General features: G+C 46.6%; 1 protein-coding gene across 1 annotated transcript in view; it reads left to right on the forward strand.

The window, feature by feature from the left end:
• Nucleotides 1-13,858, forward strand: part of LOC144686486 (A disintegrin and metalloproteinase with thrombospondin motifs 12-like) — a 665,462-nt gene that overhangs the window by 628,315 nt on the left and 23,289 nt on the right. Inside the window, exon 24 of the mRNA XM_078551763.1 lies at nt 12,047-12,054. Coding sequence (XP_078407889.1) covers nt 12,047-12,054 — 8 coding nt within the window. The remainder of the gene's footprint in view (nt 1-12,046; nt 12,055-13,858) is intronic.

Consider the following 13,858-nt stretch of genomic DNA (forward strand, 5'->3'; position numbering starts at 1 on the left):
ACTGGAAGTGGGAGCATTGGGGTTAGGCGCTGCCATTAATGAATAAAAGGAACATTTTTTGGTTAGGTAAGAACATAAGAAAAAGGAGCAGGTTTAAGCCATAAAACTCTTTGACCATGTTCCATTATTCAGCAAGGTCATGACTGATCTTCGACATGAATTCCACTTTCTCACCCTAACTCCCTGTCTCTTGGTAGCTGTAAAAATTTACTTCTCATCCTCCTTGTCTGCAGTCTTTGACTCGCTTGACCACACTATCCTCCACTACAGCCTCTCTACCATCATCAGCTGGGTGGGACTACTCTCACCTGGTTCCATTCTTATCTAGTCATTGTCGGAGAATCGCCTGCAATAGCTTCTCTTCCCGCTCCTGACCCATTACCTCTGCTGCCACTCAGCGACATCAACCATATAGACACTGATTACACATATGCGCAGGTGACACCTCATCACCACTTCTTTCTTCTCCTCTTCTGTCTCTAAATTGTCAGACTGCTTGTCCCACACCCAGAATTGGATGAGCAGAAATTTCCTCCAATGGGAAGATCAAAGCCATTGTCTTCAGTCCCTGTCACAAATTCCATTCCCTAACTACCAACTCCATTCTCCTTTAGTAGCAGTCTAAAGCTGAACTAGGCTGTTGAAAACCTTGGTGTCATAGTTGACCCTAAGCTGAGTTTCTGACCATATATCCGCACCATCATTAGACCTCCTATTCCCACTCCTGTAACATTGCCCAACTCCACCCCTGCCTCAGCTTATCTGCTGCTGAATCCCTCATGCATTTGTTACTTCTAGACTTGACCATTCCAATGCACTTCTGGCCAGCCTCCCATCTTTCATCCTCCATAAATTTAAGGCTATCCAAAACTGTGCTGCTCGTGCCTTTACATGCAGCAAGTCCAGTTCACCCATCATCCCTATGCTCCCTGTTGAGCAATGCTCCTATTTTAAAATCCTCATGCTTGTTTGCAAATTCCTCCATGGCCTCATCCTCTCTATCTCTGTAATTTCCTCCAGCCTTACTCCTACTCCTCAACCCTCCCTGCTGAACCCCTGTGAGACACCTGTCCTCCTATAATTCTGGGCTCCTAAGTAGCCACGATTTTAATCGCCCTGCAATTGGTGGCCGTTTCTTCAACTGCCAAGGCCCGACACTCTGAAATTCCATCCCTAAACCTCCCACCTCGCTACTCACTCTCCTGTTTTACAACATTCTTTAAAACTGACGTCTTTGATCAAATCTTTTATCATCAGCCCTAATATCTCCTTTTTTTATTCATTCATGGGATGTGGGCTTCGCTGGCTGGGCCAGCATTTATTGCCCATCCCGGCTTGAGAAGTTGGTGGTGAGCTGCCTTCTTGAACGGCTGCAGTCCTTGTGTGGCTTTGTGCCAAACATCGTTTGCTAATGCTCCTGAGGAGTACCTTGGGAGGTTTTATTATGTTAAAGGTGCTATATAAATAAAGGTTGTTGCTGTTAATTCCCTTAGCCTCCAAAATCCTGTTGATCTCAGCTTTGAATACACTCAAGGACTGAACTTCCACAGCCCCTGGGGTAAAGAATTCCAAAGATTCACAATCCTCTGAGTGAAAAAAAATTGCCTCGTCTCATTTCTAAATGGCCAACACCTTCTCCTGAGACTGTGGCCCCTACTTCTAGATTCTCCAGTAAGGGGAAACAGCCTCTCCACATCTACCTCAGAATTTTATACGTTTCAATGAGATCACCTCTCATTCTTCTAAACTCAAGAGATTATAGGCCCAGTCTATTCAACATTAGATAAATGGAAATCTTTCTTTTTTCTCGCTTTCACCTTGAGGGGCATTCTATTGTTTCAGGACATTCCTTTTCATTTCTTTGCTGGGGGTAAAGACGAGGAAACTGATAGGTAGTGCACACTCCCTGTAAAGGGAGGGTGAAGAACACACAAAATCCTGAGTGAAAAAAGACCATTCAGTCCACCACATTCACTTCATTCAGAGTTCATTGCCAGCTCACATATGTTTATTCTATCATGGATTGTTTAAAAATAAGGCATCGCCCATTTAAAACAGAGATGAGGTGGATTTTTTTCACTCAGAGGGTTGTGAGTCTTTGGAGCTCTCTCCCTGGAAGGGTGGTGGAAGCAGGGTCTTTGAATATTTTTAAGGCAGAGGTGGATAGATTCTTGGTAAGCAAGGGGGTGATAGGTTATCAGGGGCAGGCGGGATACAGATTTCAAGTTACTACCAGATCAACTATGACCTTATTATATGGCGGAGCAGGCTCGAGGGGCTGAATGGCCTACTCTTGCTCCTTGATCGTAAGGATTTCCCTCCCACCTGGTTGCTGACCCCCCTACTAAATTGGAAAAAAAGTTCTCACCTGACTACTGAAGGAAAAAAAATCAAGTAGTATTAGTATCTCAATTGCCTTCAGTCCCACTTTTCCACATATAAGGACCCAATTCCTTTTTCAAGCTGCCAATTGACCCTGAGTTGTTCCATGTATCCACTATGATTAAAGATAAGCCCAAATAATGAAATGGAAATGATGGACAAGTTACTATGGGAAACTATTATTTGGAAGACGCTGTCTTTACTGTCGGAAAACAAGAGACAGTTCTCCGTTGCCTGCTAGTGTGTCATTGTAAAACTCACAGGTCGCTAATTCACTCCTGTCGCAGTATTTGCATTTGCCAAAACAATAATTATAATAAGGTGATATTCAAGCTTGCAAATGGACTGAACAACTGAACATGGAATTTTCTTTACTGACTCTCCCGATTACACCCCCCCGCAACTCGACCAGCCCCCAATCTGACTACCCTCCTGACCCCCGACTACCATCACAACCTGACCCAATTACACCCCCCGAGCACCTGACTAACCCCGCCACCACCCTTCTGACCTAATTTGATGTACCGCCGTGACCTGACTACCCCCGCCAAGTAACCCAACCCATCGGTCCAACCCAACCCGACTACCACCCCCGACTTGACTACCCCTCCTACACACCTCACCCACCTCACCTAACCTACCCTGTTACCCAGCTACCCATCTACACAACTCACCCACCCTACCTATCTGCCCACTCAGTCAACTAACCACTCATTCACCCACTCACTCACTCACTCACTCACCCGTTCACTTATCCATTTGCTAACATTCAGACTGGACATTTAAACTTACCGTCCAGCAGCTCGTGCCGTAAAAAGGGGCCATGTCCTATCTTCCCCCAACTGCACTCTGCTCCGACAGAGTTCCCCGAGGAACACTGCGCTGTGCGTTTTTGTGAAGGCCGAAATTGGAAGTCCCTGGAGAAAATGCGCAGCAGCGTCGAATCAGGAGAATTTGAGGGCAGCCGCAATCCAACTATCATTGCCGCTGCTTGGAAGACCCAGGCCAGCAAGTATTCCAGATTTGCCTACTTAACAGTGACTGCTTTGCAAAAGTAATCCATTGGTTGGAAAGTGCGTTGGCACGTCCTAAAGATGTAATATGAACAGTCAAGATTTGCATGCCCGATTTGTCAAAATAAAAAAAAATTCAACTGTCTAACTGTGTGGGCAGGATTTTCCCCTCATCGGGCGGGCACGGTGGGCAGGCCCGGGAACAGCCGCGAAACGGACCACCACCTGAGATCGAGCCCCAACCGCGATTTCACGCTGGCGGGCCAATTACCGGCGACTTCCTGCCTGGCTAGGAGGGGCGCCGCCGGGTCCAATGGTGACCCAGCAGCCGGTTTAAAAGCAGCTCAGGCAGCCTCTGGAAGCTGCCATGGAGGACGTTCCCTGAGCTGGCACTATGGACTCGAGTGCAGCTAGACACAGCAGGTGGGAGGTCAGGTCGGGTGGGCACTCAGCCCCCAGCTTCTGAGTGCCTCACCGTCTACCTGGAGGAGGCGGCTGCCAGGATGGACACCCTTGTCCCCATGGATAGGAGGAGGAGGCCACCGCACCTCACCAAGAGGGCATGGGAGGAGGTGGCAGCACTGGTCAGCAGCCGTGACATGGTGCGGCACACCTGGGTGCTTTGACTGAGTCCCTTGCAGCTCGAAGGCCACGATTCAGATGTGCCCTGCCAGGTGCTCCTCAGCTGGGGTAGGCCAGGCTACAATGGTGCTGCATGTACAGAGTGGACAAATCAATGCCCCTCTGTTGTTCCAGGAGAAAGTGGCCCACAACAATATAGAAAGGTCACGGAGGCCCTGCTAGCCTCTTAATCCTCTCAAGGTATGAGCAAGATGCCCTCAAGAGCCGGCACACTGCACGAGCAACCAGGCGTGGAGAGGTGGGTGCCAGACAAAGGTGAGAGTGCAGTGCACAGAGGGGAGAATTTCAGATTGTGCAATTATTCTAGTGCAGTCTCTTCAGTGATGTGCGCCTCAAACCTGGAGTCCCCATTGATCATTGGAAGACGGGGGCACCATGATGCAGATCTCCATTATCTCACCAGGGTACCTAGCATGCACAGTGACAGTGTGATGACTTTAACTAATGACATGTCCTTCTTCTCCCTTTTAGGTTCACCAGCAGGTGTTCTCTCTCCAGACCCTGAAGCACCACCCCTGACACCCAAGGACCACCGGGCATTATTTGCACCTGCATCACACCCGCTCTCTGAAGCAGGCACCAGCACAGATATGAGCACCTCAGTGGGCATTAGAGTGGCGGCTAGCATCTTGGTGCACATTGGTGAGGGCACTCCACAGTCGCTTGAGGTGCAGACGGAGGTAGAGAGTGCCCAGGGCGCCGGCAGTCAGACGGTTACTGGAGACAAGGATGATGCTCATTAGAAGGCTGATGATGAGCATCTGGACTTGTCCATTAGGTGGCAGATGCTGGATGTCCAGCGAGGTGTGCAGGAGGATTTGGCAGAGATCCATGAAGGTGTGCGTGCCATGGCCTCCATGATGGAGGAATCCACACGGAGCGTGAGCACTGTGTTAACTGTCACAGACAAGCACACAACCTTCCTTCCTACCTGCCTGCTCTCCAAAACCACCCCCACTGCCCCGTTACCTTAGCTGGCCAAACCCTCCCCACCCAATACCCCGGATGTACCTCACTCTGGGATCCATTGGGCCCTCTTGGGACTGCTTACAGTCCCGGCAGCGTGCACGACTGAGCTCATGGTGCTGCCGGAACTGCTGGGGCTGAATTTGCCCCCTGATGGTGGGGGGGGATGGTTGTGAAGGGGTGGGCGGGAGCGAGCACAAACCCGATCGGCACTCCTGATTGGGCCCGCGCCGCCTTTTTACATAGGCTGGCCAATTAAGGCCCAGCCTGACGTCAGCCTGACACTCGCCCGGAAGCAGGTAGGGGGGTTCCTTGAGTCCAGGCATGTGCGCGAAAGAGCTCAGAAATCTCCCTGAGGCGCAGAGAGGCTCAGGGAGATTTGTTTAACTTTTAAGCAACTGAATAAAGTAATTAAAGACTTTTAAAACATGTCCCCTCATGTGACAGTGTTACATGACCTGGGATATGTCAATGAGTTTTTAAAATAATTTTTATTGAATTTTTAAACATTTCATGAAGCCCGTGATTGAGATTCCAAGAAAAATACAAAGGCCGCCTGGGCTCTTCGCCTGCCCGCCGACCTTAAGGTTGGACGGGCAGCTCATTTAGCTTTATCAATTAGTTTTTAACAGGCCTCAATAGGCCTTTGACAGTTCGGCAGGTGCGCAGCCAACTCGCGTGAGCGCCCGCCGAACTGAAAATCTAAATGACGCGCGGTGACGTCGGGACACCCGCCTGATGTCACCACATGTCATTTTACACGTTGGCAAGCGGGCCCCGCCCCCGCTCGCCGACCGGAAAATTATTTCCCTGGAGTTGCTAGCCCACCGGGTTGGTCAACAGCTTCCGAAGGCAGTTCTTCCTCCTCAGTGAGAGATGGAAGTCCCACTGTGAGCCCATTTAACCTGCCTGCCGTGTATTATAGCTGTGGGGCAGGCTTGCACGAAAGAGTCGGCTTCCAGCCAACTTTCCTTCAGGGGATGGGGGACATGGTGGACAAGCCGTCCTTCCCCACCTCCAGTAAAATGCAGTCCATTGCTTCTCCCCACTTTATAATAGACAATAGAAAAATACAGACTAAAGAAGAAAATTAATTTTTGAAAATCTTAAATATAAAACTAACAAAATAGATTAGAACTTGTATGATAAAGATAGAATAGGTAGAAAAGATTATAAATGTAGCACAGAGATTGTGAGAAGAAGAGAAAATAAGGTGGCAGGATTTATGGATGAATTTTAAATTATCTAAAGTGATATTCATTTTGTTGCTTAAGGCTCTTACTATAGTAATAAAAGTACTTATATTTGAATAGCTTTATTAGTGTAATGCTAAACTTATATTCAGCATCATATTGTATGATGTTCAAAACACACAGAACTCATTGACCTAGAAGTTAGATGTTTCTGAACCCAGGTTAGGAATTAGGAACATAAATAGCAGTAGACTACATAGCTCCTCTAATCTGCTCTGATATTAAATACACTCATATCTTATCCTCAACCTCACCACCATTTTTCTGCCTGTTCCTTATATCCCTTGATTCCCTTAGAGTCCAAAAATATACCAATCTCAGTCTTGAATATACTCAATGACCAAGCATCCAAAGCTGCCTGGGGTAGAGAATCCAAAGATTCACATCCTTCTCAGTGAAGAAGTTTCTCCTCATCTCAGTTTGAAATGACGCTTCCCTTATCCTGAGACTAAGACCTTATGCCTCTCAGCATGTACCCTCTCAAGCCCTTTCAGAATCTTATGGGCAGAATTTTGCCCTTGATGGGCGGGTGGGCCCCACCGGCTCGGCGGCAGGCGGGCAGCCGATCGCCGCCACCGCCGAAACGGGCCCCGCCGCCATTTTGAGTGAGCGGGCCGCCCGATGGGAAGTGCTATGCGCTTCCTGTGCGGGGGGGGAGGGATTTCGCATGCACGTGAAAGAGCGCATATCTCCCTGAGATTAAGTGCTGCCTCGAGGAGATCACTGACAGTTTTTGAAAGTTGAAAAACAGAAAAATAAAAAAATTATTAACATGTCCCCCTCAGGTGACAATATCACACGAGATGGACATGTTAATAAATATCACATAAACTTTATTAAAGTTTTTTAAAACAGATATGAAACCTCAACCCGCCAGTGGATGAGGCTTCATGTTTTTTTCAGAAGCCCGCTGGGGCTCCTGGCCTGCCCGCCAGCCTCAAGGTTGGAGAAGCAGGGCCTTTAATTGGCTTAATTATCCTGTCAGTGGCCTCAATAGGCCATTGGCAGGTCGGCGGGTGGACAGCTGATTTTGCTGTCCCCCCGCCTTCCTGAATATTTAAATGGGGCGGGATGACACCGGGGGTTCCCCCCAACGTCATCCCGCGTCATTTTTGCGTCGGCAAGCGGGCCCCGCCCCCAATCACTGAAGGAAAAATTCTGCCCTATGTGTTTCAATGAGATCATCCTGCATCCTTCTAAATGCCAAAGGATATAGACCCATTATACTCAATCTCCCCTTATAGAACAACCTTCTTATCCCAGGAATCAATCTAGTGTACCTTAGTTGCACCCCTCTTAAGCAAGTATACCCTTTCTTAGGTAAGGAGACCAAAACTGACAGTATTCCACTAACAGATGTACAAAGATACCTAGGTGTCCTCATTACTAAGTCACCGAAGGCTAACATGTAGGTGCAGCAGGCAATTAGGAAGGCTAATGGTATGTTAGTTTTTAACGCAAGAGGGTTTGAGTACAGGATTAGTGAAGTATTGCTTCAATTGTATATAACCTTGGTTAGACTGCACCCTGGAGTACTGTGTGCAGTTTTGGTCATCTTACCATAGAAAGGATATTATTGCCATAGAGTGAGTGCAGTGAAGGTTCACCAGACTTGTTCCTGGGTGGCGGGACTGTTTTATAAGAGAGATTGGGGAAACTGGGCCTGTATTCTCTAGAGTTTCAAAGAATGAGAGATGATCTCATTGGAGCCTACAAAATACTTAAAGGGATAGACAGGGTAGATGAATGTAAGATGTTTCCCCTGGTCGGGGAGTCTAGAACCAGGGGACACAATTTCAAGTAAGGAGAAGGACACTAAGGACTGAGATGAGGAGTTTTTTTTTTACTGAGGGGGTTGTGAATCTTTAGAATTCTCTACCCCAGAGGGCTGTGGAAGTCAATCATTAAGTATGTTTAAAGCAGATTTGGTCAGATTTCTAAACGCCAATGGCATAAAGGGATATGGGGATAGTGTGGGGAAAAAGACATTGGGTAGGATTTTATTTTCATCGGACAGGTGCACGCCCTGATCGGGCATAAAATCACACGCAATGACGTTGGGCAAGCATCCCGATATCATTGTGCATTCTCACAATCTTTCAGTTGGCGGGCACGTGCGAGAGGCGACAGCGTGTCCGCCGATAAATAAGAGGCCTATTAAGGCCCTTAAGCAGGTAATTCATTTGTATTTTTCGCTGCCCGCTCAACTGTTCAGTCGGTGGATGGGCAAATAGTCCAGGCGGCCTTTGCATTTTTTACGAAACCTCATTCACGGGCGGGATGTGGTTTCCAACAGCAAATAAAAAAGTGGAAAAATGTTTTCAACTTCATTTCAAACATGTCCCGCTTCATGTGACTGAGTCACATGTGAGGACATGTTTATATCATCTTTTAAATCTTTATTTTTGTTTCTGCAATTCTTCAGCTCCCTGAGGCAGCTCTGTGCCCTCAGGGAGCTCTTAGTGCACACTCCCACGCACATGGGCAGACTTCCATGCCCGACCTCTTCCCTCCAATTTCATGAGCCCTTATCTTGTGCAACAACCTTATCAGATGCCTTTTGAAAATCCAAATGTGCTGCATTCTCTGGTCCTCCTTTCCCTACCCCCATTGTCAAAAAACTTGAATGGATTTGTCAAACATGATAGTCTTCTCATAAAATCATGCTGGATTTTGAGAAATTGAGAATTCCAGGTGAAGGCCAGGAGCCTGCAGCACAGGACACCAGAGGGTTGAAAGGTCGGGAAGAAGTTGGGCAAATCAAGAAGCTTTAGATTGTTGATATGAAGCCTTTTTTAAAAAAGAACCTGCACATTGCGGAAAAAAGGAAAGATTTAAGGAGGAGTCTTGTAAATGATTGTCTGGAACTTGAGTATCAGGATTGCAAGGTTGGCCTCAAAGGCGCAGCTTAAGTGATTAATAAAATCTAATGTCAGAAATTACAGTTAAAACGTTGGCTTTTTCCTGGTGCTCCACTCCACTGACATTGTTTAATTTTTTAATTAAAAATGTTGCAGCCTAGTTAATTTTAAAATTCGAATTGATAGATTATTATCTCTAAGGTAACTATGCCAATTTATATGAATTTGATCAGTACAGTGCTTAAAACCAGGCATCAAGCGTATTTTAGTCAATTGGCTAATAATAGGAACAGAAATAACACATGATAGTCAAAAAAAATGAATATAAAATCAAGCACTGTGTATTTATTGATGTATATGCATACATATGTGTGTGTATATATATATATATAAATCACACAGAAATAAATAAAATTACCATTGTAGGGGAGGAGGGTAAGGAATAAAATGATTTGACGAGGTTAAAATACTGAAAGGAATTGTTGTATTATGCAGGGAATAATTTCTAAACTCTGCTGCCCATAATCTAATTTGCACCAAATCCTGTTCACCCATCACCCCTGTGCTCACTGACCTAATTGGTTCCCAGTCCAGCAATACTCGATTTTAAAATTCTCATCGATTTTTTTCCAAACCCCTCACAGCCTCAGCCCTCCCTATCTCTGTAACCACCTTCAGTCCTACAACTCTGTGATGTCCCTGCACTTCTCTAATTCTAGCTTCCTGAACACCTCTGATTTCAGTCTCTCCATCACGGGCAGCCATTTTTCAGCTGCTGAGGCCCTAAGCTCTGAAATTGTCTTCAGAAAGCTTCCACGCCTCTCCTCCTTTAAGACACTCCTTTAAAACCTGCCTCTCACCTATCCCAAAATCTCCTTATGTGCTTCTGCGTTAAATTTGTTTGATAAAGCGCCTGTGGGGCTGTGCTGAACTTAATGTACCAGACAAGGTTCTTACTTGAAACAGATAACTTTATTACAGAGCCCTTAGAGAAGCTGCATGCTTTAACCAAGTCCATGACTAGAAAGCTCTGCCCCTAAGATTACCCGCACTTAGAGCTCATTCGTCAGTATAATCACGTGACTCCTAAAGGCAGTAGGAAAGGTTGTACCTTCAATCGCCACAGAGACCCCTTGGACATTTTACTATGTTAAAGCTGCTATATAGGTGCAACTTATTGCTGTTGTTAAATATGAATGCAGAAAAATCACCCATTGTCTACAATTGCCGAAATTTAAAAACTACCAGAGGAAGTAAAAAGAAAGTCAAAGAGAAAGATGTAGCCAGGTTTGCATATAAAGCAAGATATGTTGTGAATAGGGTGCTTCTGAAAAAACCTAAAACATAGGCCAGGATTTTGCCCTCGGTGATTTGGGGCGGGGCCGGTCGCCAAGGGAGAAATGACGCGGGATGATGTCGGGAGGAATCCCCAATGTCATCCCGGTCCATTTAAATTTTTAGGAAGGCGGGTGGACAGCGAAATCAGTTGTCTGCCCGCCGACCTGTCAATTGAGGCCATTGACAGGCTATTTAAAGTAATTAAAGACCTGCCCATCCAACCTTAAGGCCGGCGGGCAGGCCAGGAGCCCCAGCGGGCTCCAGATTATTCATGTCCATATTGTAAAAAATTAATAAAGTTTATGTGGTTTTATTAACATGCCCCATCTCGTGTGAAATTGTCACATGCGGGGGACTTGTTAATAACTTTTTAATGTTTCTATTTTTAATGTTTTTGACACTGTCAGTATTCTCCCTGAGACAGGACTTTGCCTCAGGGAGAAGTGCGCTCTTTTGCGCACACGTGCGAAAGAGCGCACTTTGACAGTTGGGGATTCCCTCCCCCCCTCACACAGGAAGCGCATAGTGCTTCCCGTCGGGGATGCCGCTGGGCGGGCCTTAATTGGCCCACCCACTTAAAATGGCAGCGGGCCCCATTTCAGTGACAGGGGTCAGCTGCCCTCCTGTCGCCAAGCCGGTGGGGCCCACCCGCCATCTAAGGGCAATTCTGCCCATAGGGTTTTGTCAGTAATTTATATGTGATACAACCAGTGATTGCTGGCACAGCCATCTTTGGGAAGAGAAGGTTTCAGCAACAATGTTTGATGAAGTGAGGTATGTTGCCGCTCACTCTGTTGGGGTGGAGGTGCAATTGAAAAGCCATGCAGCATCTTTAGGCAGCCCAACCTGCTAAATATCCCTCCACAACTCCTCCTCTACCTCCAAAACTTTAGGTGACAATAAAGGGACCGAGGGCATTTTCACCCCTTCTAGGATGCGAAGCTGCTGCTGCTTTCGGTGGGAGTTTTAGGTGCTTGCCAAGCAGAATATTTATTGAGGCCCAACATCAGTAAAAAGTCATGTGTAACTAATTTGTGTTGTACTTTATGATCGTTATCTTCCCATTAGTGCCTAAACTTGGAGTGTTAAAACATCAAACGTAGTCCTCATTGTATAAAATGACCTCCTCCTGCCCCTGGAGATCTGATAACTGGAATTTTTAAATTTAGCTTAAAGAATGTAGGAACTTTTAGTGACACCAAGGGACTATTTAGCCCAACAGGCTCTTTTTGATCATCTCCACTTCAACACACACCTTCTTATCCTGTGTATTAAAAAAAGGTCTAATGCTGAGAAACCAGTTTTTAGTGATGTGGTTGGATAACTCAGAAGAGTTAGATTAACGTCTTTGGGGTGAATTTTCTTCCCATCAGGCGAGCCGGTCAGGAGCAGGCGGCGATTGGCTGCGCGCCACCATTTTACGTGGGCGGGCCGATTAAGGCCCGCCCAAAGTGACGCGCAGCCGGTAGCACTCAGCGCTACCTGTGTGGGTGGAGGGAGGAGGGAGAGTCAGGGCCTGCACTCTCCCCTTACTGCTAACTTCGTAATTTTTACCTAGTTTTCCCTGATATTTGATGTGTTGATAACTCAGGAGAACATGTGATGGATAACAGTTCTGATGGGTCGGGTCTGTCCTGTAGATTCAATACTAAGATAGATCTGAGTCAGTGACTGAACGAACATAGAAACATAGGGCTGGATTTTACCGTAGGCACGTAAAATGACGCGGGATGATGTTGGGCGGAACTTCCGACGCCACCGTGCCCGATTTAAATTTTCAGGAAGGCGGGGGCGCAGCAAAATCAGCTGCGTGCCTGCCGACCTGTCAATGGCCAATTGGGGCCATTGACAGAGCAATTAAAGTAATTAAAGGACCTGCCCGTCCAACCTTAAGGTTGGCGGACAGGCCAGGAGCCCCAGCGGGGAATAGAAAAAACATGAAACCTCATCCACCGGCGGGATGAGGTTTCATGTTGGGTTCTAAAAATTTTAATAAAGTTTTTTTGGAAATTATGAACATGTCCCAACTCATGTGACAGTGTCACATGAGGGGACATGTTAGGGAAATTTTATTTTTCTATTTTGAGCTTTTTTACATTTAGAGACGATCTCCCTGAGGCAGCACTTAGCCTCATGGAGATGAGTGCGTTCTTTTGTGCGCACTTTCGATTTTAGGAATCCCCCCCCCACCAGCCCACACAGGGAGCGCATAGCACTTCCCACCGGATGTCAGGCTGGGTGGGCCTTAATTGGCCTGCCCACGTAACGTGGCGCCGTGCCTCCGATCGGGGGCACCGATCGGAAGCACGCCCGCCCATCAACGTCCCTCCAACACAGGGAAAATTCAGTCCATAGAAATATAGCAAATTTATGGCACAGAAAGGGGCCATTCAGCCCATCATGTCTATGCCGACTGAAAAAGAACACTCCAGCCTAATCCCACCTGTCAGCTCCTGTAGGTTATGGCACCTGAAGATTACATCCAAGTATTTTTTAAATGCAATGAGAGTTTCTCCCTCTACCACCCTTTCATGAAGCGAGTTCCATACCTCCCTACTCTCTGGGTGAAAATTTCTTCTCAACTTCCGCCTAATCCCTTCTACCAATTAGTTTAAATCCTAGCTATTGGCCCATCTGCTAAGGAAAACAGGTCCTTCCTATTTAATCTATCAGGACCCTCATTATTTTATACAGGTAGAGTGTTGCAAATCCAACTGTCTAAAAAACGGAGCTGTCCAAAAACTGGACATTTTTAGAATGTGGCATGCATCATTTTTATAGAGTAAACTAAAAAAAACCTAACTTACCTGGACAATTCAGCTAGGCACTGCATTGGCGCAGTGTGGTGCTGGACAAGTTATCCTCTTTGCCGCTTACTACCGATCTCTGAGCAACTCTTGACCCCACCCAACCTTCCTTGGCCTAAACTGCCCACGGCCCGAACTGCCTGATCCGATACCTAACAAAATCCAAAATCTGGCATGGCCTTGGTCCCCAGCTTGCTGGTTTTGAGACGCTGTACCCGTACAGCTCAATTAAATCTCCTCTCAGCTTCCTCTGTTCCAAAGAAAACAGCACCAGCCTATCCATTCTTTTCTCATAGCTAAAATTCTACACTAGAACATTAGAAATATGAACACAAGTAGACCATTCGGCCCCTCAAGCCTGCTCCGCCATTCAATAAGATCATGGCTGATCATCTTGTGTTTCGATTTCCACATTCCCATCTAACCCCGATAACCTTTGATTCCCTTGCCTAAAAAGAATCTATCTACCTCTGCCTTAAAAATATTCAATGACCCCGTCTCAACCATCTTCTGAGGCAGAGTTCCAAAGTCGCACAACCCTCTGAGAGAAAAAATTCTCCTCACCTCTGTCCTAAAATGGTGACCTCTAATTTTAA

Source organism: Cetorhinus maximus, chromosome 1 (assembly GCF_964194155.1).
Source record: "Cetorhinus maximus chromosome 1, sCetMax3.hap1.1, whole genome shotgun sequence".
NCBI lineage: Eukaryota > Metazoa > Chordata > Chondrichthyes > Lamniformes > Cetorhinidae > Cetorhinus > Cetorhinus maximus.